The sequence below is a fragment of the Natator depressus genome, chromosome 7, assembly GCF_965152275.1.
Source record: "Natator depressus isolate rNatDep1 chromosome 7, rNatDep2.hap1, whole genome shotgun sequence".
In the NCBI taxonomy this organism is placed as follows: domain Eukaryota; kingdom Metazoa; phylum Chordata; order Testudines; family Cheloniidae; genus Natator; species Natator depressus.
The window spans coordinates 36,732,735-36,760,725 of NC_134240.1; the positions used below are offsets into that span (position 1 = coordinate 36,732,735).

General features: G+C 42.7%; 1 protein-coding gene across 1 annotated transcript; it reads left to right on the plus strand.

Moving 5' to 3' along the window:
* Positions 1-6,822: 6,822 nt before the first annotated feature.
* Positions 6,823-27,607, plus strand: RAB43 (RAB43, member RAS oncogene family). Its single transcript, XM_074958130.1, has 3 exons — positions 6,823-7,088; positions 21,424-21,607; positions 22,811-27,607. The coding sequence occupies exons 1-3, from the start codon at positions 6,870-6,872 to the stop codon at positions 23,062-23,064; spliced, it is 657 nt and encodes a 218-aa protein (XP_074814231.1). The 5' UTR covers positions 6,823-6,869; the 3' UTR covers positions 23,065-27,607.
* The last annotated feature ends 384 nt before the right edge of the window (positions 27,608-27,991 follow it).

Sequence of the window (27,991 nt, forward strand, 5' to 3'; positions counted from 1 at the left end):
CTAGCACTTACAGTATTAATAAAATTATACTCATAAAGCACAGACACAGTTACACTCGGCATTCAAAAACTCTGTTCAGGGTTAACTAAAGTTTAACCTAAGCAGAGTCTAACTTCCTAAGGAGTTTCAACAAGTCAAGAAGGAAACATGCCTCCATGTTCCAGCAGGTGAGCAAGAAGAGGCTGAACTTTTCAAAATTTATCTTGGAACAAAATGAATACCAACGTAGTGCCCAAAAATATATCTGAATCATGGTTTTCACTAACCACTTTAGCTACTGATATACATGTATAACACTGAAAGTTATTAACTATTAGCACTGGTTACTATATTTATAGCACTGGATTATATAAACTTATTACAGAAGTTACATATTATTATGGAATTGACTTAGCTTTTTTCTATAAATAAAAGTCCTATTGCCACTCCTTCTAAAGGCACAACAAAGGATGTGGCTACAATACCTTTTGAGAAACCAACATGTTTTTCCACAGGAGGGAAGTATTTTGTGTATGATTCCCCATGTCTTATTAGATGTTGTGACAGGGTGCGCCACACACCATTAATTGGGCACCGCCTCCTAGCCATTCTGATGATTAGCTAAGCAGGTCAACACTCCTTCCCACTGTTGCATGCTGTCAGTTTTTCTGGTCTGTAGCCCCTCTGACTCCAGAAACCCCAGCATCCTCTTCATGACTCAGCCCTCCAGCCAGGCCACTCAGTGTTCCCCCCTTCTGAGGTATATCAGTCTTTCCTTCAGCAGCCCTAGGCAGTCTTCCTACTCACTGCCTCAGATGCCACTCTTTCAGTAGCTGGTAGGGAACCCAGGCCGACCCTCTACTCCAGGTTCCAGTCCAGAGACCCTCAACCCAGCAGTTCTGAGCTTTACTCTCTAAGCCCTCACTACTTCTTCCTTAGACTACTTTCCACCACACTTAGTTCACACCTTTTCCTGGGAGTACCAGCTCCAAGCCCTTCTCCCACCAATGACTGTTCTTTCCTAACAGCCCCTGAGGGTTGCCAGTTTCCTGGCTTTATAGGGTCTGCCTATTCCTGCACAGCTGAACTTGCTCGCAATCAATTCCCCCCACACACCCCCACTTCCTCCAGGTGTAGCATGTGGAGTTAATAGGCCTACCTGGTCCCCTTAACCCCTTCCAAGTCCTGTGTGGGGGTGGGGGTGGGGGCTGGACACCCTATCACAGGTGTGAACTTAATTACTCCACCTTGCAACTTTAAATCTGAAGGCACCTTCAAAACAAGGGCACCTTCACGGGCCAAATTCCACTAGGGTTACCAGGCATTTGGTTTTCAACTGGAACGCCCGGTCAAAAAGGGACACTGCTGACCAGGCTGTTAAAAGTCCAGTCAGCAGCACAGTAGGGTTAAGGCAGGCTCCCTGAGTACCCTGACTCCACATGGGTCCTGGAAGCGGATGGCATATCCCTGTGGCTCCTGGGCACAGGGGTGGCCAGGAAAGCTCCACTCACTGCCCCCGCCCAGAGCTCCGGCTCCGCAGCTCCCACTGGCCAGGAACCACCACCAGTGGGAACTGTGGGGGCAGTGCCTGCGCGCGCAGGCAGTCCTCAGAGCCCACTGGCCCCTCCTCCTAGGAGCCGGACATGGCGGTCACTTCCAGGAGCCACCTGAGATAAGCGCCATCCAACGGGAGCCTGCACTCCAAACCTCCTCCCACACCCCAACCCCCTGCTGCAGCCCTGAGCCCCCTCCCACACCCAAACTCCCTGCCAGAGTCCAAACCCCCTCCTGTACTCTGAACACCTCAGCCCCAGCCTGGAGCCCCCTCCTGCACCCAAACCCCTCATCCCTGGCCCACCCCAGAGCCCACACCCCCAGCCAGATCCCACACCCTCTCCTGCACCCTCTGCATCCCTAACCCCTCATCCCCAGCCCCACCCCAGAGCCCACACCCCCTGCCAGAGCCCTCACACCCTCCCGCACCCCAAACCCTTGCCCCAGCCCGGTGACAGTGAGTGAGGGTGGGGGAAAGTGAGCGACGGGTGGGGGGGGTGGAGTGAGTGAGGGCAGGGCCTCGAAGAAGGGACAGGGCAAGAGTGTTGGGTTTTGTGCAATTAGAAAGTTGGCAACCCTAAATTCCACCAGGCAAGCTGCACCTGGAGCAGAGCCAGTACAGTTTAAGCTACTGTGGGGCCTGCAATCAACTAGCTTTGCCCACAATGTAGTGTGCAGCTAGTTCGGGAGGAGATAGTGGCCAAAGCACTCACAAGATGTACTGATTCAGCCCACCTCCTAGGTAGCCCCTTCAGTGGTTCAATGCTGCTCTCACTTGGCAGAGGATGGTAGAAGTATCAACACTGGCCCTTTTTTCAGGGATAAATCCCTGTTCAGATGTAGCAAGGTGCAAACTGGGAGTGAATCAAGCCTAGTTTGTTCTCCCTGCAGTTTTCATGAAAAAGGTATAGCTACTAACAATGGTGGAGACTGGGGATTAATCAAAGGCAGCTTCTAAACAAAGACAGAGATTTTTAACATTCAAAATATTCTATTTTACAATTGTTAAGATTCAGTGGAACTAATGAAAGATCCTACATACAGAATTACTCAAGTTATTTTATTACTTAATTTATTATATACATATTTATTTTTATGCTGCGTTTGGGATTTTTGTTAAAATTAACAAGGGGCTCATGGATGATCAGCAGCAGTGACAGTTTAATGCAAGCTGCAGAGTCTTGTGTTGATCTGTAAGTATAAGGATTACTGAAATGTATAATTCTGTAACCACTTGCAGAGAAGTAATACATCTAATTTTCCAATCAAGCTACAACATTTTTTTAAAGATTGGCAGACCATGTGACATTCTTTCCTAAGAAATCTATTTCTCTAATGTAGTTTACACTCAGACATTGATCATTTCAACAGCACAATATAAAATGGAAATGAGTTAACTGGACACTGTACATTATAGCAATATTTTATTTCCTTATTAACAAATGTTTTTCCCTGGCTGGCCAATATTTTATGGTTACACTGACTTTTTAACCCACATTTACAGGTCCCACTAGCAGAAAGTCTTCCTTGAGGGGGATGGGGTGTCATAACAGTACAAGGTGCCTACAACTTCCACTCTGCTGGGAGTCTGGAGTCAGCTGGTGGAACCCGCACCAAAAAAAGTAGAGACACATTAAGAAGGATAAACCAGGAAATCCAGGAAACGTGTTGATTCAGTACCAGTCCAAGGCAGCCTTGCCTGGTCAGTCTCCTCTGTCTCAGTCATAAATTAAAGCTGCCCTCCTCCGGCACAACTAGGTGATGACAAACCTGACCCTGTGCCCTCTTGGATAACGCCACTAAACACATTCACCGTACAACCTTCTTAATTCTACTAATGGTATTTACAACTATTGGGCCTTCTCAGTGGAGTTTAATGGATGTAACAGAGGCTGAAGTTTGGCACACACACTAGATACAAATAAAAAAGATACTCTCAGGACAGGTATTGTCAAAGTTCTTCATTAACAAGGTCCAGTGATATTAACACATCTCAATTACTTCTGCCATACATTTCCCAAACAAAAAAGCATGTCTATTAAAACAATATTTTGTATTTTATAGAAACTCTATCTAACTTGCAGAGAAAAACACAAGCAAACATTTTTCAGATTGCTAAAGAGATGTATTTATCTCAAATAACTGCCTTGAAGACTGCTACCTTTTAATTAGCCCCAACACAGTGTTACTATTTTTAAAGATGTGTCTGGACAGCACAACACATTGCACAGGGTGCAAAAATATAGCACTGAATATTATGTCAGCCTGGAAACAAGCCATACCCCCACTTGCAGCCATGAAAACAACGGCCAGCATGATAATCCAACATATTGTAAGTGAAGCTGACAGATAATATTCTAACTGCACCTGCCTAATCATATATGCTACTATCAGTACAGTATTTGGATATTTAATAACCAGAGTAGCCTGGATCCTACAGGGCAGATTCTTTCACACACAGCTAGCTCATTGCCAGACTTGGCCATTGTTTATGTAGGTCTCATTAAACAGGATTAATAATTAACCCCCTTTAAATCCTTTAATTTGCTTTTTATCTACATAAAGAACTACTCATAATGGATGGGATGAAAAATGGGCTGTTTATTTTTCTTTTTGACCTCAGCCTATAAATATAGTGAGAAAAAAGTTGACTAACTACAGTGATACATCATGTATGATGGCTACAGGAAATTCCCCCAAACAAGTGCGTCATCTAACACTGTCACCCACCCTTTTTCTTTATGTTCACTGGAAGCACCTTGATGCAAACAGGATATTTTAGTGTGAGTCAGGTTCCACAGTTTCTATCCTACAATCTGAGTAACGCATTCCCCAAGCAGGCAGGAATAAAACCAGCCCACCTGGAAAGCTATCCCCAAAGCTTGAAAAGGAGAAAAAAAAGCAAAAAAAAAAAAGCTTTGTGCTTGAGGAGCCCAGCACCTAGGTCATAAATCTTGTTAGATGGCACAAGATTGTTAGGCAGGAAGAGTAACTGATGTGTGGGATTTGGCAGCAGGAAGAGAGGATTGGCTGGGAGAGATAAAGGGAGGGATACTGGGTTGGGGAGTGGCAGGGATGTTTGGTCTGAGTTGTAGACTGGGAGGGATAGCTAAGCACTAAGCCCCTAGAAGCCCCTCCATTAATGAGGGATTTTTTTCCACCATGCAGGAGACTGTCTATCCACATAGAATAGGAATTTTCCCACAAAGGATGAGCCTATGCTTGGAGGGGGGAGGGAGTTGTTCCCTGTACCTGCAATGCTAGATGAGAAGGGCATTTTCCTTTCTCAGAAAATTTTCATTCTTCATAACATTCGAGGGACTGTGCAGACCTGAAGGGTAAAGATGTGGGGCAGGCCCCCACCAAATGATGAGTGGGAATGAAAGGGCAGATTGCTATTGCCAAACTCTTCCTTCAAAAATCCTAAGGTAAAGGGGTGTTGGCAGGGCCGGCTCCAGCTTTTTTGCTGCCCCAAGTGGTGAAGGAAAAAAAAAAGAAAGAAAGAAAGAAAAAAGAAACACCCGATTGAGCTGCCGCCGAAGAGGAAGGGAGGGAATGAAGGGCTTGCCACCAAATTGCCGCCGAAGACCCAGACGTGCCGCCCCTTTCTATTGGCCTCCCCAAGCACTGGCTTCCTTTGCTGGTGCCTGGAGCCAGCCTTGGGTGTTGGGTTGGAGGCTCAGTGGGGGAGACAGAGCTGAAGAATGGTCAAGAGTAATGTAAAGACCAAGGGGAGGCTGCTGAGTTGGGTGCTCAAGAATTGCAGGAAGACAGGGTTGGCAAGGGCAGAGGCCAGGTGCAATGTCAGAACAAGCACCTCAGTCCGATTTTGCATATGGTTATGCATCTGTTTTTGCACACTCATCAAAAAATGCATCCTACTCAGCCCTGATTCAGGGGTTACAATTTCTGAAAGAGGGAACACTGTCAGAAATCGCACCTGGTTTTCCTATTTTCTCAGCTCCTGGTTGAAGTGATATAGTTTCTTATGAACTTCAGATAACGCATCTTATCCTCAACTATATTCCAGGGATACAGTTTCTGACATGCTTCACTAGCTTCCCTCAGAAATTGCATCCTCTGGACCTGAGCTCATGCTAATCTGGGGACACAGTTTCTGACACATTTCAGAGTAGCAGCCGTGTTAGTCTGTATTCACAAAAAGAAAAGGAGTACACTTCTCTGTCATCTGTCACATACAAACAGCTTTCCCCACTTCTTCTCTGCACTTGTCCTAAGGGGGCGCACTTTTTGCCAGGTGCATCATCTCACCAGTCAAGAATTACTATTTCCTTCTGAAGGAACTATTGTTTACCTTTAAAGTTATACAAATTTAATTTTTTGGGATGAAGCTATATTTTTAGAACATGTCTATGATTCCAATTATGACCCACTTGTGAATACGGTAATTTATCAATATTGTTCGGGAATGATATTCAGGCAAAAAGTAATGTGCATCCTAGATTAAATAGTGTTTTCCCTCCTGCTCTATCCATTGCTGTCCCACTTGAGATCCTGAATTACTCAACAAAACTAGGCCCCGTTGTCCGCTGGTGTAAACAGGCACAGCATCATCTTTAGGTTACCAGCAGAGAATCTGGCCCATACTTTCAAAAGCCAGCAACCAGATGGCCATGGAGTGACTTTAATGACTTAGCTTGTAAGCTCCCAGGGGGCAGCACTCTTCCTTCAGGGTTTGTACAAGGCCGGGCACCATGGAGTCCTGGTCCATGTTGGTGCTACTATAGTACCAATCAGAATCTGAAGAATGGAGGTTTTACCCACAAAAGCTTATGCTCAAATAAATCTCTTAGTCTTTAAGGTGCCACCGGACTCCTGGTTGTTTTTGTGGATACAGACTAACAGGGCTACCCCCTGATGATTGGTATGGGCAGCTGCCCCAGTCTCATGCCTCTGTTCTGTATGCCACGGGGCACGTGGGCTTTTCTTTTAAAATCCCAAACTACGCCTAGAAGCCGGTAACCCTGGAGGAGCCGGTGGCTGGGTCAGGGCCCTAACAGGCGGCGGCTCCCCTTCCGCCACGCATCGGGCGAGGCTGCTGCCCCCTCTCCGCGGGGCCCGCCAGCGGCAGCCCGGGCTCGGCTCCCCCTGCCCCGGTGGCGTGCGGCAGGAGCGGGAGGCGGGCGGAGGGCGCCCGCTGGCGAGCATGCTCAGCCGCTCCCTCTGACTGGGCCATGCTAGGGAGGGCGGGCGCAGAGGCTGGTCCGAGGCGAGGCCCCGCCCGGCGGGGAGGGCGCTGAGGCCCGGAGCGACGGGCGCTGCGCAGAGCCCGGCTCCCCGCTGCGGAGGGCGAAGGAGCCGAGCCCGGCCAGGCCATGCCCGGCCCCCCGGCGCTGGGGGCGGGAGGCCCCGGCCCGGACCCGGAGGAGCGCTACGACTTCCTCTTCAAGCTGGTGCTGATCGGGGACGCCAGCGTGGGCAAAACCTGCCTGGTGCAGCGCTTCAAAACTGGGGCCTTCACCGAGCGCCAGGGCAGCACCATCGGCGTGGACTTCACCATGAAGAGCCTGGAGATCCAGGGCAAGCGGGTCAAGGTGGGCCGGGCAGAGCCGGAACCGTGGGGCTGCAGGCGGGAGAGAGCCCCCGAGGCATTGGGGGGAACCTAGGGGGCACAGGAGACAGCTCTGGAGAGGGACCACCCCTGTTCTGTATCCGAAGGGATGCCCCTCAGGTGGTTCCTAAAAAGCCAGGACCCATATCCGCCCAGGGGCACTCAGCAGCCTTTGATCCTAGCAGCCTGGTTTCCAGTCAAAACTGGCACCCACAGGTGGGGGTTTCTACCATAAGTTGAACATGGGCATGGGAAGGGAGGGAGACAGCTGTCAAAAAATAGTATCATTCTGCATTTCATATAGTGGCCTTTGTCTGGTGGTACCATGTGGTCACCTGAGCAGCGGTGGAGAGAGTACTAGAGCCCATAGGGTGGCTGTCACGTAAACGCTGAGCTGCCCTGACCAGAGAAACCAGTGCCGTTACTGGAGGATGGGGAGAGGAGGAGGATATCCTGGCTGGCAGCAAACATCACAGCACTAGCGTATTACTGCCCCATGCCTGTTCACTCCATCTCTCCCTCTGCAGCGAGATCCCTACAAACAAGTTGTATACTTTTTCCTAAACTTAGCTATCGCATTGCCATGAAACAACTGCCACCTCTCCCTGCAGAGGTGACTGCATTTCAATGCTCTGTGCTGGGATCCCTTTCTTTTACTCTAAAGATCTACTGCATATGTGTGTGACAAAAATAAGTTTACCTTCACTGCGTTTACCACCTAGGAGTCAACTATGGCACAGTTAACTGAACTGCTTCTGTTCACACCTCAGCAGCATTAGTTAAGTTCTAACTGCAGAATCTTCAAGACAGTTCAGGTACAACTGAGTAAAATACAGAATCTCAGTTGGTTCAGGTTATTGGTGATAATGCACAAGCTAGAAAGAACACAGCTTGAATTTCAGATCCCAGACTGAAGCTGCAGGGCTGGTAGTTAGTTTAAAACTAAGATTTTTCCTAAGCACTTTGTCACCTTGAGATCCCAGTGTACAAGGAACCACACACAAAGCCACTTGGAGGATCCTTTTTACAAAACAGAATGACTCAGTGGCTTTAATTCTAGCCTCTCCTCATTCTGTGTATATCAGCTATATGGGCATACAGGTGCCAAAGAAAACTGGCATATCTACCCACTGGGAAATAGCCCCTTTGTATCCATGGTATAGAAGTGGCAGACCATCTCTTGGGGCAATTCAGAAGAGGGAAAGCATGGCTGCAGCACACTGTGCTCCAACTGTTTATTCTTTGATGCTGAACAGCCTAAACCCTGGGGCTGCTTCATTTATTCTGTGGACTAGCCCAGTCATCCAGTTACCTCCAGAATCCAGGTAGTATGCAGCCATCTTTGCTCATTTCCTTCCTTTTCCCACAAGGGCTGAGCAGAGCTCAGTTTGGTCACAGCATAGAGCTAGGGCCTCTTTAATATGAAGGAGTTATATAAATATGGTAATTACAATTGTATTTTGATCTGTCTCACAGCTGTGTGCCAAGGTAGGGGGCCAGGTCCTCTAATCAACGCTTCTTCCTTCAGAGTGGCTTTGGTGAGCAGAGTGGGCAACAATCCTAGCAAGTAGGAAAAAGGTGGCAGAAAAGAATGATCAAAGTTATTGGGAGGAGAGGAATGATAAGCTTACAGTAAGGAGTATGGTTTCTGTGGGCAGTTCAAAGATAAGGGCATTTACTTCCTTTGCAGGTGTTTTGTCTTTCTGGTTCCAGTTCTGTCTGAACAGCTGGGGTAAGCAGTTCATGTTTCAAGTCACCCTGCAAAAAATATCATTTTGGGTTTTTTTTAATCTTATATTAGTTCCTCTTTCTTGCTTTTCACCAAGTTAGGAGGCACAGGAAGTGGGGTTTTCCCCTCTAAGATTGAAACTTGGCTCAATTTAAATGCCAGACACACACAAAGTAACAAATGTGTCTCTCTTGCCAGGTATCTCTGCTAGGGACACTGAAAATTAGGCAGCTCCAGCTCAGGTCTAAACCAGACTCCTTAGGTATTGCAGAAGTACTGACAATAAGAAAAAGAATCTCTAATTCAGCACTAATAGGCATTACTGTAGGCAAATTAATCTACAGTATGTATTTAGTAAGGTCTACTAATAGATCCAGCTAGTAGACATACCTTAGTTGACTCTACGTTTTGGTCTGAATTAGAGATGGAGCAAGAGATCATAACATGCCCAGACTCTGAAAATGTTTGGATGTGGGTCTTTTGTTTGGCCTATTGAGACAGTGACTGTGAAATTTGGATCCATCTCTGGATTTGAAATTTACCTAGAGGTATTCAGTTCTTGAGGATCTAATCTAAATAGGTTTCAGAGTAACAGCCGTGTTAGTCTGTATTCGTAAAAAGAAAAAAGAAAAGGAGTACTTGTGGCACCTTAGAGACTAACCAGTTTATTTGAGCATGAGCTTTCGTGAGCTACAGCTCACTTCATCGGATGCATAGCATATTGTGGAAACTGCAGAAGACCTAAGAAGATCTAAATAGGGTTTGTTCAGGATGTTGCAGGAGGCTGAGAATAGGGAGGCATTTTATTTTCATTTTGTAACCAAATTTACAACTTGGAGTTAAATGGGATATCATGAAACTCATAGGTCTTACATACTTGACAAACTTGGTTTCAGTGCAGTTTGTGATGATTCTGGCAAGGGCAGGGAGGATTCCTTATTCTTACTATATAAACTCAGCATCTCACAGCCTGTGAGCAGACAAGCCTATACATGTGCTTTGACAGATGTCACATGTTAACACATTTCCACTGAGATCATGCAAGACATGGCAGTTTTTCCATTTTGAAAAGATGAGCTAAAAGAGGTTTTTGAAAAGGTAGGCCAATTGTTATGCCTATATACAGAATGCCTTAACACAAAAGGACATTTACTACACATGATTGAAATAATTGTTGTTTGGCTATTCAGATGCACAGTGACTGGGGAGTTCTGCTACTGATTGGAGTTTCTCCATAGGGGTCATGTACGTGGTAGATTATTAATTATTAGCAAATGGTGCAGTTATGAGAAGTATTGACAATTTGTTGTTATAACCTTCGGTACATAAACTCATCTTTAAAAGTCCTTCTCAGAACAACAGCATGGACTAAAGATTCAGACCATATACAGGACCCCCTAGGGCCTGGCTTCATTCTCCATCATGGCAGTGGTGGTATCACAACACAGTGGAGTGCAAGCTAATGTGACTTTGGGGTGGGGATTCAAACAAAAAGGTTGTAAAAAAAAAATGCTGTTTAGGACATTACATGTCTTCATTACAATTTTTAGGGTTTCCAGAAACATTTCCAGGTCGGGCTTTTATAGAAGTAGCCCCTTCCTGCTGGGCCTTTGCTGATCAGGGTTGGCAGGGGAGAAAGGAACATATTGCAGAATCCTCAACTTTATTCCTGCAAAAAAAACTTTTAAATGAGGCTCTTTCTGTGACCCAAAGCTTATGTCCCTTTAGGCATCTGGAATGATATTTTAGCCACTCCCCCCCCCCCCCCCGCCACTGCCTTTTAGGTTTAGTCAGCCTTTATAGAAAAGGAGAGACATTGTGGGGCTTTAGTGCTTGAGAATGGTCCTGCACTGACAGCCCTGAAAATTTCTCTTTAGAAATAGAACAGGTACAGCACTGGCAGCCCCAGTACAAGCTTCCACAGTGTGCCTCAACCCTACCACCTTCAAGGAGTGAGAGTTAACACCTCCCCCCACTCCCGCCTAGTCACCCCTTGGTTGTTCTGCTTGATCTGTCAATAAGGCTGCCACATGTGGTGTTTTTGTGAGGTAGATCTCTGTCCACTGGGAACTGCAGCAGCCAGCCATTTGAGAGTAGTCACTTTTTGCTCACTACTGACTTGGGCTGGATTTAAACTTGCAATTTAAAGATTAGAGCTGGGTGGAGAGAGGTAATTCCACTTTACGGAGGATATTGATATTTCAAATTTTTGTTTCGCTGGAATTTGGAATGAAAGTCAAAAATTTCTAAATTCTTCCAGAAAGGGAATGGAGTCTCAGCTCCGGGGCTGTCCACTTGGTGGGTTGCTGCAGACCCTGAAGTATCCCCAGCCAGCTCCAAGATAGGCAGGTTGCTAAGTAGCCAGGCGCAGTGCTTAATTTGTGCCAGGGCTCAGCCCCAGCACCTCTGGGCTTGCTACATCAGTTATGAAATTTTAAAAAATTGGTTGAGCCCCAGCACCTCTTTCGTTACAAATTAAGCACTGGCCAGGTGGGCAAGGTGGCAGGAAACCTGCCTGATTGGAACTTTGTCAAAAACCAGTCTCTGCTAAACATTTCATCTGATTTTTTTCCAACCAGCTCTATTAAAGATGAAAAATATAGGCCTGATCTCTAGCAACAACAGTGCCAGGCAACCCAATTCAGTATGGTTAAAAGTTGTAGTATACAACTATAGTATACAAGACCTAACTGTATCCCTCTAACCAGATTAAAACTTATGAGGATAGATGGTGGGATTTTAAGAGTGTTCAGCATTGGTCTAACTGCTCCCTATTGAAGTAAATGGTAACACTCCCATCAATAAAACAGTAGTTTGTTCTGAGGGAGCAATAGAAAACTTTTGAGAGAGATAACAAAATACAAATCTGCAAATCCTTATTAGCATGGTAGCAAAATTTCCTTTGTTTATGTTTACTTATCACTTACACAGGTGAAAGTTCCCTTAGGTTACCTAACAGTGACTTATTTTGGCTGGAAATTTACAAAAAAACATGAATTAAATCTGACATTAATCTTTGGGATTAGTTGTTAGACTGGCCACTTTAAAAACTACACTCACCTACTGGTTTGTGAGAAAAGCATATATCAGCTGATATACATTTTAAAGTTCTGTATAAACACCTGTTGGATTTCCTTAAGTTGTTGTGTCCTAAATAGAACCTCTCAATCTTCTCATTTAAACAGTCAATGCCAAAATTAAAGCAATAGCAGGGCAGTAGTTCAGAACAAGTAGTGGCCCTCAGATGAGCAGGCAAAGTGCATTTGCCTGTAACTGTCCATTCAACACAAGCTCTGAGGCTTTCATTTATAAAATAAGTTTACACTAAACAGCAGAGGCCCCAATTCTGTTGTTGTATCTATGCAGGCTGACCTTTGCATACCCCTAGATATCTATCTTCACGAAATCTGCCTACAGAGATTTGAATGATAGATCAGGGCATTAGTCTGTGAGACTGACAACTGTCCTTGTCTTAAAGGGACAACAGTTTATGAATCACACTTCTAAAAACTTTATCAACTGTTGTTAAAAGTAACAATTAAGATTGTAATACCTGAAAGATTAGTGAATAATCCCTTCCCCCATTTGCTTACTTTGTTCATTTGATAGCACTTTGTATGTAGTCAGTATCACTATTTCCTTTGTGTAGTGAGTTCCCCCTGTTTGTCTTTCTTAAAGCAACAGAAGCTTTCTTTTTAAATCAGGGAAATAGCTTTTGTAATGTGAATCCTTTTTTATGGAGTACTGGATTTATTAATTCACATGTTGAAAAAGCCATCAACCAGCCATCAAGTCTCCCCAGAGCTACCCAGTCCTTCATTTGACAGTTTTTAAATTTCTGCCTAATCACCCAGTTTAGGGCACTGTTAAATAACCAAATAGCTGATTATTTAATTGCAAAATAGCTAAAGATTTTTAGAACACAGAGTTACAATGTATGAATCGATCCATGACAAAGGCTCCCTTGGTATGATAGACTGCTGTGGTTTTTTCAAATTACTCATTACTTTCAATGGCACCCAGAATGTGGGAGTCATTTTCCAAACATAGAAGGAGGCACAGTTTCTGTCCAAGAGCTTACGATAAAAAAAAGTAAAAAAAATACAGAGCTGATAAAATCTCTTATGTCAATGAGATAGGGAATATGGGAGTGTGATTCAGTTAAAGGAGATAGTCTCAATGAAGTCTAAAGGACTGGAGTCAGTATGATGATTTCCTTCAAGTCCTTTTGACGTGATTTCATGGGTTTCCTTGGTTTGATAAATATTCTTTAAAAATTCAAATCTTCAACATTTTGGTTATTGGGCTTTGTCTCATATCAGTATTTAAGAATTAATTAATAATTTCATCATCCATTTATGTATGTGTTACATAATGTACTCACAATTGTGGAGCTCACACGGGGTATAGAGCAGGGGTGTCAAACATAGGCCCATGGACTGGATTCTGCCTACATGATGCTTCTGTGTGGCCCACATGGCATATATTTTGATTCTCAGCTTTCATTTAAAAAGAAAAAAGGAAGTTTCAGCTTTTGTGGCTGCAGTGACAGTCTTCCTAATGTGAACAAACCACAACTAGTGCAGTGACATCTGCCTGAATCTGCAGACAGCCTGAAACTGTGTGTTGTGGACATCACTTAGGGACCAGCATGCCTAGTGGGCAGGCTGCAGTTCAACAGTCCCCAAAGTCCTAGGATGGCTTTGTTGGGCAATCTGAGGGCCGCAAGCTGAGTGAAAATCTATCATCCCCCAGCAATCTCAGGGTCCTCCCAGTCAAACAAAGGGCAGAGAGAAGGATAGGGGAACCCAGGCCCTCCCTCTCCACTGGCTGTCAGTCCCCTCTAGCTGATACTGCAGGCCAGCCTCCCCAGGCCACTTCTTGCCTCCCCTGTTCTCTTCTCTCCTCTGTTTGGGGTGTGGTCACAGCACTCTGCTTCCCTCCCAGCAGAGGATTGCTCAGCCTCAGACAGTCTCAGCTATTCAGATAGTCAATGGGAGCTTCCAAGCTCCCTTCTCAGATTCCATTTATTCCCCCTTATCAGGGAGAAGACAAGAGAACAAGGGGTCAGGTGGCCCCTGGCTGCCCAGTCAGGCCTTACTCACAGTCCAGAGCCTTTCCCTGTAAAGTTTTCTGTCCAAGAAGCTACTAACTGGCTTGCTTCTTGCAAACAACCCCTTCTTCACTCTTCCCCGGCTTGATTGCCAGAGTCCCCATTTAAGCAGGTCTTAACGTTTGGAGCATGCTCTGCAGCTGCTGAGAAACAGGGCCATCTTGGACCAATACTTCTCCATCACTCCCTGAGTCTCAGCGAGAGGTCTATAAACCTCATCACACCGTGACTTAAGTATTACATTTTCCTCACCCCAATCTGGAGTGTCCGGTCTAAAGCCCAATGAGTTCACACATCAGTGGCAACATGAATTATTTAATCGCTGGTCATTTAATCAATTGGAACAGTGGGAGGGAGTGAAGATCACAGGGGTTATGATTTGGGAGTTGCAGCACGGAAAGAAATAGAGGGAAGAACAGATGAGACACAAAGACAGGGAAGGAAGAAAAACAAAGAATAGAAATAGTCATGTCCTCCACGGACCCTAAGTTAGGTGCCTAGGTTCCCTTTACGATGCAGGGGAGAAATATCACCTCAGAATGGGATCTACAAAAGCCAGTGGGGACCCACCAAACCAAATACTGAGGAGAGGAGTGTTTCCTAAGCCGAACCTCCTCAAAGAGTTAGGTGCCTAAATCTGAGCTGGAAGGAGGCACTTATATCTGCTTGGGATCCACAGCCAGGAACCCTCTTCTGGAGTCAGGCGCCTAAGCCGTTTCTTATTAGAATGGCAGCAGAGCGTACCCAACTACACACAAAAGCAGGGTTGCGGGGGGGATCTCCCATATGTCCTGAGCTCTGGGATAGTCTGATGTGGGGCTCTCTCAGTCTCGCTTGTCGAAGCCATTCCACATAGTACATTAATTGTCCATTGGGCCAGAGAAAAAGTTAGCATAACTGTAGAGTCCAGTGGTTGGGGTACTCACCTGAGAGGTGGGAAATCATGTTGAAATTCCTTCTCCACCTCAAGCAGAGGGGGGAATTGAACTGGGGTCTCCCACCTCCTGCGTGAGTGCACTGAACTAAAGGTTATCAGGGAGGCCCTCTTTCTCACCCCTGACCATTTTGCGTAGAGTCAGGCATGCTTGAGGATGCCTACCAGATCCGACTCTGCAGGTAACGTAGGCCAGGCAATGCTTGTTTTCACCTGCTTTGAGGATGCTGAGGTGGTTTGGGGCTTCAGCATGAGCTAGGCACCTGCGTACCTTGTGTGCATGCCCAGTAGCAGAAACTTAGGGGACTTTTATGCCAAAAATGTAGGTGCCGCAGGATTTTAGGCACCTCCAGAGTTAGGCAGCAGCTGAGCAGGGTCTTGAGTATCAGTGGTGCCTAAATTTTGATCTTAGGCACCTAAGTCCTTTTGTGGATCTCAGCCTGAATTACTATATATAGGCCATATTCTCCCCGGATCTCTTTTTACCCCAGCCCACAGACCATAAACAAAGGTAGAATTTGGCCTTTTCCTCAATGAAATTGACAGCCCTGGTTTTGGAGAAAACAGGAGTGCAACATTCCCAGCAAACTGGAATTCAGCCTGGCACCTCTTTTCTTTTAGAATGTCACATGACAGGATGAGCATTCATTTATTTCCCCTCGCTGTTCTGTATATTAATAGAATTTTAAATTGAAATGCATTAGTGGAAAGGAGGTCTTGCCTGATCAAACCTTGCTTTTGTTCTTGTTGGGAAAGATCATACAGATTAAGTTACAAAAATTGTTTTGGTAAAGCTTTTTCCAAGTACATACAGGAATTTGCTGGTGTACTGAAATCTATCCTGTTGTTTGCCATTTGATATGAAAGGGCTTAAACACGGTAAGCTGGCTTAGAATCATTTAGGAGGAAGCACCCTTTGCATCCATTACCAAAGAAATTATATGAAAGTTTCTACTCTCTGCAGGATTCATAACATGCAAACTCCCCCGCTGTTTTTGTAGTGCTAAACGATTAAATACTTCCTAGAGATGAAATATCACTGATGCTGTTGCAAAAACAAAGTGAACATGCATCCCCACTATCTCCAACTTCTTTAGGAATTGTGATAAATGAAGGGGGTGGGGCAGCTCCCTTTTATGGACACCCAGCCAGCCAGTTAGCTATAAAGTCCCCCTTGGTGGCTGTTCTCTGCTTGCTTTACCTGTACAGGGTTAAAAAAAAGTCCCCCAGGTGAAGGAAAGGGAGTGGGCACCTGACCAAAAGAGCCAATGGGAAGGCTAGAACTTTTTAAAATGGTAAAAAACTTCCCCTTTGCTCTGTTGTTTTTCCTCCGGGAAAGAGGGGAACAGTTATGCTTTGAGAAGCTTTAAGCCAGATAAATCATCAGATCATACCTAGAACTGCTTACTTGGAACTCCCAGATGTGTAAGTAGATCAGGAATGTTTAGAAAGACGTGATTAGGTTTATTTCTATTTATTTCTTTTGGCTAATGGACTCCTCTGTGCTCACCCCAGATGTTTTTGTTTGCTTGTAACCTTGAAGCTGAACCCCCAGGAAAGCTATTTTGGGTGCTTAATTTTTGGAATTGCTCTTTTAAAATCTAGCAAAAGCCTAAGTTCCAGATGCTTATTTTGCTATCTTATTTCACAGATAAAATTCTCTTCTAAATGTACATTGCACGACGTATGTTGACCTAATCCTGTATTGTTAAGTCCAATGATAAACTTATCATTTTCTGCAATGACAAGATTATGTAAACTTTGTCCATTTTCAGTTAGTTGAATCAGAGCTTTCTTGGAGGCTAGCTGTGACCAGTAATCATGTGTGCACCATGTAATCACACCCTATATAGCACTGTAATAATCTTCGTACAAAATGTGCCTTGTGAGGTATCATTTGAAAACTAATAATTCACTGGTCAATAATATCACGGTGCAATGTGTGCAGTGACATGACATACAGTGACAGTGACATGAACATAAGATAAAATTATGACTGAAATGTATTTACCAGACAAGTCTGGGGAGGAGGTAAACCTGTTTCTCGAGGACAAAAGACAAGCTAATGACTCAAGCCAAGTGGCTTCAACGTTGACTGGCAATCACCAGTCAAGTAATCATTTTTTGGCAATCAAAGGGGGCAGGAACAGATCGATCTGCATTTTAACAAACAGGGAAGCTCATTTACCACGAGAGTCCATGTCTCTCTGTCCTCACAGTGGGAAGGAACTTTATCTAGGGGTAACCCCCAGGAAAATGCTTTTCAAAGGGTGACTGGAATATAAAAGTGAGGGGGGGAACACCCTAGGTATTTGTGCTCTGTCCCCTCCCTCAAGAAAACAAAAGAACTAGGCTTTGGACTTTGGGGAGGGGTTGTGACCTGAGAATTTGGTCAGCCCTGTTGCTTGGAACATAGAGAGTTTGCTGTAGGGAACAAAAGAGTATTGATGGATTCCATTAAATATTGGTAACCCTTTTCCTAATGTATATGGAATTGCTAAATCCACATTGAAATATGTGGATGGTATGGTATATATTTGTTTGTATTTTTCCATTCCCAGGCTTTCTTTACAATCACTTCTGTTTTCTTGTGTAATATTAAGTAATGATAATACATCGATCCCTGAGGGATACCTGATGTGCCATCTTCTTTTGGATTGTGTGGTTTGTAATTGCAGCTGGCAAAATTCTTTGTAACATTTTGATCCATCTGCTATCAAAATGTTAAAGGAAAAAAAGAGGGGTTTGAGGGGGGAAGGTTCTCCACTGGTCTTTAAAAGCTCTCTTTCATTGTCGCTTTAGCATCACTGTGGGATAGTTCAAAGTAACATACCTATGTACATGCACAGCATTGGATGTGCATTTTACCCCGTTTATCTGGTAGTTATTCAGCATTCACGCCATTAAACTTTATGCAGCAATAAAGAATAGGAGAAACCTCTGTTGGTTGTGTGCAGTATGCTCATTATTTTTGCAATAGGAGTAGCTCCTGTACAAGTAGGTGGTTGTGTGTCAAAGTAGTACACTCTGTTTAGCACAGTGTAGCCCAGTGCCAGCCAGTGCTAAGTCCTGTGGTGTCCACAAAATTCAAAGCGAAAAACAGACCAAAATAACTAATTCATATAATAAATAGGCCTTCAGTATCACAGGACGGGTGACAAGGGCAGCTCCTCTGTTTTGTTCAATAAGAATATCCTGTCACACTTTCTGAGAACAGTGAGTATTTATCCTCTCTCCTGTACCCACTTGTTCCTGCTGATCATTGCTTAAAAACATCCTGCCAGTCTCTCAATATATAGCTGTTTTGGCCTTCTCCATGTATTTATTCCCCAACTTCTCTATCTCATTGTCTTAATGTGAGTTGTTGCCAATGTAATTAGAAAAACAAAAATTGTTTAAACAACAGTTAAGGTTGCTAAGTGACAAATGCACCTTCTTATCACATTTACAAAACCTAAGCACTTAACAAGGAAATAGTTAAGAGCTTCATCTCTTACACTGTGAACACAATATTGTGAACACAACATTGTTATGAAATATAAAATATTTTATCACATCCTTAACAATGATCCCTGGATCGTACAGTTCCTTTATGTATTTATTTTGATTTAGGTGTTTACATTTTTTTCAAGGATGCTTTTAAATGAGAAACAGTCATTATTAAGAGTACAATTTTTGGTAAAGAAATTATAATGGCTGTTTCTTGCCAATGATGTTGCATATGTAATTTAATGGGAGAATGTGTAACTGTAGATTCCTCATAAAATTATATATATGACTTGCATTTGAGGCTGACTAATGTGTACATATAGAGAGTATTTGTGTTTCTTTTTCAACAGGATTTTGTATGTGTATGTATTTGAGACTATTGGAAAAAACTGCATTTGGTTTGGATCAACGATTGATTTCCTTGATTTGAAGTGCTTGTGTTTTCTAGTGATGCTGTCTAAAAAAAAAAACAGTGTTGCCAATTAGCAACCTTAACTTTTTTTAAATGAAGTTGTTTGATTTTTAGAATTTCCAAGGTGAGTTTTTACTTAATCTTTCTTCCTTCCTTCCTTCCTAAATTAAAAGAGGTGAGTTGTGCTGGTCAAAATAATAGCCTTCCTCATTCAGCATATAGCTGTCAAGATACAAGATCCCAAGGAAGGTAAATCAGTCACACACAGCACAGCCTATAATCATTGTAATACTGGTAAAAAGTCAGCAATGTAAGGGTCCTGCAAGAGGCTACCTAAGTCCTTTTATAGGAATGTAGAGGGATTTAGGGAGCTAAGACCAAGAGGTTCTAGAAGGAAACAACCGAACGTAGGGAGGAGGCTTAGGAGAAGATCTGTTGCTTTACTATTTGAGCTACCAATGAAGTCAAACAAGTCTGTATCCTCTGTTGAGAATAGCATAGGAACTCTGACCATTCTGAAGCCTGAACCTGCAAACACTTACATGGGTGAGTAAAGTCACTCATATGCAGAAGCGTGTGCAGGATTGGGCCCATGGTAATGAGACCCAGGACTAAAACCTAGGTTGCCTGACCGCAAAGCCATTGCCTAACCTGCTAAGGGATGTCTACGCTGCAGCTAAGAGCAAGGCTCCCAGTCCAGGTAGACAGACTCAGGTGGCTAGCCCAGGCCTCCACCAGTGCAGCAACATCCACACTTCTGTTTTTAGTGTGCTAGTGTAAATCTGTCTGCCCAGCCTGGGAGGTTCACTCCCAGCTGCAGTATAGACATACCAAAAGTCACATCACAGGTAAATCACTCTTCATTACGTTATCTGATAAGTGTGGCTAATAATTCACACTTTATGGTTATATAGTGGTTCTTCATCTGTACAGGAGATCTCAAAGCTCTCCACAACGTTGGGTTAGCATTATTACCTTCATTTTACAATTGGACTGACCAAGTGCTGAGATTTGAACCCATGAAAGGCATTATGGTCTAGTGGGAAAAGTATGGGTCTTCCTTCTCAGAGATTAAGGTTCTGTTCCCAGCACTGTCACAAACTACCTACATAACCTACAACTCTCCAGTTACTGCCCCACGTACATAGCATCCATCATTTCCAGATCATTGACAACCATTGCCTGGAGTTCTTCTCCATCCTGGATGTGTTCTAATATAGCTTCTGCCCTTCTCCACTCCTCTGAAAATGCTCTCTAACCAAGATTTCCAATAACCTTTTAATTGGAAGGATTAATTTTAACTATAAAAGATCAGGGCATTGTAGACAGCAAAAACAAAACTTCTGATCAGTTATGCAGCAGTGGTCAAAAAAATGCAGCCACAATATTAGGATGCACAAGGAATGGTATGGAAGATAATACTGATCCAGAGTATATCCTGACTAGGATTTCTGTGTTATGTTCTGGTCATGTCATCTCAAAAAGAATATAAAAGAAATAGAAGGGCTCAGAAATGGAAAGACTTCCATGTCTGGGGAGATTGAAAAGACTAAGACTGTTTACCTTAGAGAGGGGACAAAAAAAAGAGAAGTCATGATAGAGGTACATAATATAATCAATAGTACAAAGAAAGTAAACTAGACACTCCCATTTACCCCCTCAGAATACAAGGAAAAGGAAACATTTAATGAAATTGAAAGGCGACAGATTTAAACTGAAAAGAAAATACTGTGGAAGTCATTGCTACTATATATTGAGCTTGATAGCATTCAAAAAGGATTAGAAATGTATATGGTGAATGAGAATATCCACAGTTATTTTAAATTAAAAAGCTGTATGGGATAAATTCTCAGGCTTCAGGAGATAAGACCACCAATACATGACAGGATTTAAGAAGAAACTTCCTCCATGAGCAGGTTATTCTATACTGTCCACCATCGGTTTTATTGTACTTTCTTCTGACGCATCCCAGGCTGACTACTCAGACACTGCGTACTAGTCTAGATGGACCGTCAATCTGATATGGGATGGCAGTTCCTATGGTACTGGATTTAAGTGAGAGCATTACAGTTTAGACAGGCCTGTTACTACCTGTGCATAATGTCTATTCAGCCTCCTAAATGAAGAGGATGGCTGACAGACATTCAGTTCTGTGACACTCTTTATCTTCCTAGTTGTGTGGAGGGAAGATTTTTAGGTAAAATATTTAGATATCTAGGCAAAATTAGGCTGATTTTTCAAAGTACCAAGCATTCTGAGCTCCTTATGACTTCACAGGGAGTTGGAAATATGAGCACTCCTAAAAATGAGGTCACTTTTACATAGGTGCCTAATTATGGATTTTGGTGCTAACTTTAGGCAGCCAACTATGAAAATGTTACCCTGAGTACATAATTTTCATCTCAGCTGAGGGACACAGGATTTTTTTTAAGAGAAATTTTAAAAAGCACCACGTTTGTGCATAGATTTTCTATAAGGTCACTGAACCAACTCCTGTCTTGTTAACCAGCAGAGCTCAGTGTGTGTTTAAATCCTGACCCAGTCACATTTCATTCAGGAGGAAAGGACTTAACCTGAAAAGCAAGACCAGTTCCCTATATGTGAACAGCCAGTATCTCACTGCATGTTTTATTTTGTTTAGTTGCAGATCTGGGACACAGCAGGGCAGGAGAGATTCCGAACCATCACACAGAGCTACTACCGAAGCGCCAATGGAGCAATCCTAGCCTACGACATCAGCAAGAGAGGCTCTTTCCAGTCCATTCCTCGCTGGATTGAGGATGTGAGGAAGTATGCTGGTTCCAACATAGTACAGTTACTGATTGGTGAGTTTGGAAATTAATCCCTTTCTGGATGAGTGAGGAACTCAAATAAAACTATACAGCATCAAAGCACTGTGCAAACACTAACCACTCAGACCACCTCTGTGAGGCAGGTAAGAGTTTTATCCTCCTTTTACAGAAGTCAGAACAGATGGAATAAAGTTCAATCATATGTTTATGAGAAGTCACTGTCAGACACAAGGCTCTAACTCAAGAGGTTTCTGGGTTCCACTCTCCTGTTTATTAATGATTGCCTCAGCAGACATGTTTATTCCCAACTTGTAAGGCGCTAGTTTTGAGACTGCCAGCCTACCATTCTGTCCTTTAAATACTTTACTTTCTGGTGAGTATATTGTGTACTTGAATCAGTATTTTCCCTTCTTCAGTCATGGCTTCAGTCCAGCATATACCATTTATACCACATTGTGTTATTATTTATTACTTGTATTACATACCATCTGGTATCCCTAGTCATGGACCAGGACCCCATTGTGCTAGACAAGGTACAGACACACCAAACGACAGTTCCTGGAAGTTTAAAATTTACTGAGTTCATATTATGTTAGATAGGAGGTTTCCTTTGCTTTTCACTTTTTATTAACCCTGCTAGAGCTTGCGTTCTCTGACTTCACTCACTGTTCAGTGTCGTTCTTGTAGATCTGAATTTCAAAGTCAGGCATGGGTGAAAATGCATATGCTGTTGTGCACTTGATTTGTACATTCAGTTACCGTAATTGTATGTGCAAGTTGAGTGTTAGGCACACAGTTGACCCCTGATTTTTGAAAAGTCAGTCCCTGTGTGTAATTTCATTTCTCAAGGGCAATGACTATGTCATCATGGCTGCTATACATATATAATATATATAAGCACCAGAAGACTAAATTGTAGTCTGAGAGTCCAAAGAGTGAATGTTAGTTTAATTTTATATAATAACATGGGTCACAGTTCTGCATCCAGCTCCTGCAGGCTGACCAACAGCTTGCACTCGCTCTCACTTTCCCTATCCCCACCCCTGCAACGGTTTTGGCTTTGACCGCCAGCCCATTTTCCCTGCTTCACCAAAGGCTCTTGCTGCTGAACTCCTGCTCCACTCCCATGGTTCCTGCTACTATCTCTTCTCCTTCACGCCCCCTCCTGAACATTTGCACAGACATCAGTAATTATAAAAAAGTTAATCTGTAAACAATTCCACTTTCTTCTGCCAGGAAACAAGTCTGACTTAAGTGACCTTCGAGAGGTTCAGCTGGAGGAGGCTCAGAATCTGGCTGAACAGTACGATATCATTTGTGCCATAGAAACCTCTGCGAAAGACTCCAGCAATGTGGAGGAAGCTTTTGTGAAGATGGCAACGGAGCTCATGATAAGGCATGGAGGCCCCATGTTCAATGAGAAAAACACAGACAGCATCAAACTTGACAGCAAAGACATAGTAGAAGGCTGGGGGCCATGCGGTTGCTGATACAAGCTAGGTGGTATCCCTGACTGTACTGGAATTTAGAGGGATGTCTCCCCCTAAGGCTGAGTAGCACAGTAGCTGTATCCTCCTCCTGAGAGACCAGCATTTTTGTAGACGTTAGACACCAATGCAATCAAGATTTTGTCTTTTACTTTTAAAAAGGGACTTTGTTGAGGTTTAGACCTGAAAGTTCAACCTTCCTTGACATTTACTCTGTATTTGCCCCCATTATTTTCTTTGCTGCAACCTTCTCAGTAAGTTATGAATCTGAGGGAAGCAGCATGGATCTGTTTGTTGGAGGGCAGGGGAAGGTAACTACACAAGAAACCACCACCTACCTGAAGTCCTAAACCCTTCAGTATGGGATAGCTGGCAAAGGTGTAACTATTTCTGCCTTTAGGTCAGTCAACCTTGATAGGGTCTTTTTAAATTCTCAGCATTCCACCAATGACCACATACACCAGACAGGTTAGACAGTGACTGTAGCAAAGGTGTTTCAAGTATCAAAAGCTTGAATGTTTTGAACACGGGACCAAGCAGCAGTCCTCTGTCCAAGACACTGTACCACCATGGAAGCTCTCTCCTGGAAAATGAAATGTGGCACATGGACCGCTAAATACTGTTGGTACAAGCTTAAGTGGGCTGTCTCACTGATTTTTAAAAAATCATCATTCAAATAGTGAAATAAGCCTGAGCAATACCGATTGCCTGCTTGTTTAGCAAGATGAGTCAATACATTTAATGTTTCTTAAATTCACTCTTGGAGAAGGAGGGCTTTGATTATTTGGTTACTTATTTGCACAGTGAATCATTCCTTTTCCTACTTGGTGTCATGGAGTTTTTACCCTCAGCTTTATTCATTTCATTCCATAACTCAAGAACAGCACCACTGGAAATAAGAACTGGAGAAGCCTTGAACAGACTTTGCTAGCCATGACTGACTTTGGAATGCTGTAGTATGTCTAACTGGTCACATACAAAGTTAGTTGCAATCACATGTGATTAGCATTAGTTTTTGTTGCCAGAGGTTTCATTGCACAAGTGACTGTGACTGTCCCATTCTTTAACTACAGCCTGGGCATTTGATGGGACAATGAACTTCAAATTAGCTGAGGATTGTATGAAACATGATTTCTTGGCTATAGGAACATATTGAGATCTTTCTGATTCCCTCTCTCACAATCACAAGTTGCCAGTTGATTTTCATTTCTTGCAGATCTTCAGCAAGAAAAATCTTTTTACTGTTGACCAAAAGTCTGCATTATTAACTAAAATTGATTTTAATAACCCAGCTAAGTAGTTGGCTTAAAGATGTAGCTCTTTATTATGAGCTTATGTTGTGTCTGCAGTTAGAAAGTGCTGACGCCATCAACTATCCCTGGATTTACCCTCTCAAGCACCTTACAAACAGGGATTTACAAAAGGAACAGAAGCTGGATTTTTTAAATCTACAGTTTAAAGCCAAGGTTTTCAGAATAGTGATTTTGGGTGCCTGACTCAAGATATTTTAAAAGAGCCTGATTTTCAGAAGTACACGTCCTCAAAAATCAGGTCCTCTTAAGGTGTTTCAGGTTGCTGCACCTATTTAAAAAAAAAAAAATCAGTAGTTGTTTTTGAAAGTCTTAACCTAAAAGGATAGGGTGTATTTGGATTATTATTATTATTATTATTACCAGGAATACAGTTTATGGCCATTCCACACATAGAATAAAAGCCAAGAAACTAGGAAAGGGCTAATATCATGGACCCTGTTTTAAATGTTGATTCATCAGAAAAATCATTTTCCTGCAGAAAATGTTGAACTATTTTCTACTGAAGTTGTTGACTAAAGAATGATGTATGTTTTGTAGACTGTTTGCTTGTAATTTAAGATAAACTTGACTTCAGATTTTATAGTTGTAAGAATAAAGGGGCCTTAAAACATTTAGTTAGTTTAGTTTTCACATTTCTATTTTATATGGAAATGCAGGGTGAGGCACAAATATAGTTTTTGGTTTTAAATAGGGCAGTTTTCCAGGATACTCCAGGGTCTCCTACATCCAAAGATAAGAGGCACTGAGTGCCCAGAAGTAACTAAACCCTGGAGATGAAGTTTTTCCAAAACTCTAGCCAACTAACTTAGTATTGGTTACTAAACAGCAAACCCCCTACTCCATCCCCAAAGAGGGGTTAAAAGTCAGTTTAATCTAGAAAAGAGGTCTGATTAAAAACTAAAATTCAGTCTTGAAATCTTTTTTCTAGTGAAAAGGTTCCATAGCAAATATATTTAAGAACCTCTCCTGTTTGTTGATCAGCCTGAATAGGCTGGGTAGAGTTATTCTGTCCATTTCTGAAGTGCTTACAGTAGAAAAGCTGACAAGGTCTTAAAGCAGAGAATAGTTGTCTTGTCATCGTAAGTTTTAGTGTACATCTATAAGTCCAAATCAACAATTTGGTGTGCCAACACATGGACCTTTACATCAATCCACAGTCCCATTATTTGCAGGACTGGTGCCAAGTTACATTCTTAAAACCATGCTAATAAAAATTCATGTGCATGTTAAAACAAGAGTATTGAAACTACTTAGATCACAGCTGATCTTCTGTAGCTTAGATAATGCATTCTAGGCCTGGATGAGCTATATATCTCAAGAGCCAGAAAGGACCTGGACCCTATTCCCATTGCACTCAGCGAAAGTTTTGTCACTCACTATAAATGGAGGCAGATTTGAGCCCATCATGTTAAAGAATATAAGCATGCGAGTTTCTTTAATGTTGACCTAAGTTTAGCAACCGAATAGAAATAAATCAAGCACTTTATTTTTTTCTTAATCCTTTGCCATGGTTCACCTGCTGTTTCAACTGCAGGGTTGAAGTTTAAGAATCCACCTGCAGAGCTTAGTCTGTTTCAGTCAGAAGTTATTATAAAACACAGTACCAGTTGTTTGTTTACTGGGCCTTCAAATGAAGGATATGCTTTAGCTTCTCAGATTTTCCTGTAAAGCTATAGTCCTTTAGTTTTAGAGCAGCTATGTCTACTCACTTAAAAAAAACACAACACCCCATAATACAAGTTTGCATGTCCTACCTAGCAAAATGTCAGGGAATAAAGAAATGGAGAGAGGAACCTCATTTATCCAAATCAGTTTGCCACATATCAGTCAACTGTACAGCATTTAGGTTCATAATAAACTGTTTTAACTACCCCAGCAGCGTATACCATACATATCACCTGAGTGTGATAGTAATGGTACAATCCTCACTAGATGCATGGTTCTTTGTACTGAAATATATTTAACCGTGAAAACAGAATTTATATCTTTTTCAATAATCCCTTTTATAGACTTTACTGTTTAGCTAGCCTTTGATCGATGTCATATCCATAGCTATGCAATCTAAGCAGTAGGAGCTAAATCCTGCTTGCTTTATTTTCAGTAATCCCATTGAAACCAAAAGGAGAATTGCGCTAGAGGAGGGTAAGCAGGATTTGGCCCTACATTTATAGGCACAAAACTATTTCTTGGAAATCTCAGGTTAGGAACCTGCAATGATGTACATCAAATGAGTGGCTCAGTAGCATATGAACACAATTTAAGGCATAAACATTTGCTAAGAGCCCTGTTTGCTGGCAGTTGAACATTAGCAAAACAATATATAGCCATTACACTATTGGGTAGTGCATTAATTTCTTTAGGCAGATCATCTTAGCCTACCATTACTTTTATAGTATTTATCATTTGCTTTTGGCAGTGCCCGAAGTGTGCTAAGTACAGTAGAGCGTCAAAAAAGGGGCATTGGTCCTTGCCCCAAACAGCTTACAAGGTGAAATTCAATGGCAAACAGTGAAATGAGAATTCTTACAGAATTTTGTTCTCTTTGTGTGAATGGTGCTCTTCCCTGTTTTGGTTTGGATAGAAGTAACTTTTAAATTCATCTCCTGTTGCTGATGCAGTCCATTTTGATGGGCAGAATTTGTGCAAATATTTATAATTGTGTCATTTTCAAATAAATGTGTATTAGCATAGAACCCTGATAATAACTTGTTTTGTAAAACAAACTAAAAAACTGAACACTGGAGAAAAAATCCCCTAATTATGGTATCAGTTTTACTACAGTCAAGGTCATGTCACATTCTGCAGTGTTTGTTAACCTCAAACAGGATCTGACCCAGCTGACCCTCCACTTCATGGAGTTTCACAAGAGCTTTGGCTTTACTTCAGTTTTTTCATTGCCTCTGGAGTTCTATAATGAATGGTACGCTATCAACAAGACTGCATAAGATCAGATTTACTAAAACAGTAGGTTTTATTGTTGTGTAGTGCTGACAAATTGTTCAAGCAGCACTATTCTTAAACAATATTGAAAAGCAATTTTTGATTATCCCCTACCATGTATTGTTCCATTATTTAATGTTATAGTCGAAAACAGTATCTGACTGGCCATTTGATTGTCTCTTGCCATCTGGTATTGATTCCCAGTGACTCTGTAGTGGTAGTCTCAACTCTCTCTCTCTCTCTCTCTCTCTCTGACACACACACACACACACCCCCACCCACCCACCCACCACCACGTAAAATTAAGGTAATACACACAAGCAGATTTGCATAATGTAAGTCTAAAATTTAAAGAGCATTCATTGGCTAATAAATTACTGAGTAGTTGAAGTTATTTAGCTTCAACCACTGTGCCTCCCAGAGTTCAGGTGCACATTAACAGATCAGCCTGTACAATGGAGGAAAACTCATTGAGAACAAACCATTCTTTGAGAGCTGGAAAATAAAAGGGAAAGGTGACTGTCTGATATCTTCCAAGATTGGAAGGTATAGTTTAGCACCTGTTAGTCCTGTTCTCTGTAGACTCATTCAGGACATTAACAAGGCTCAAGACTGAGGTAGATAAACAGACACACAAACCAGATGTAGACAAATCTAGACAGAGTTAAAATGATTTT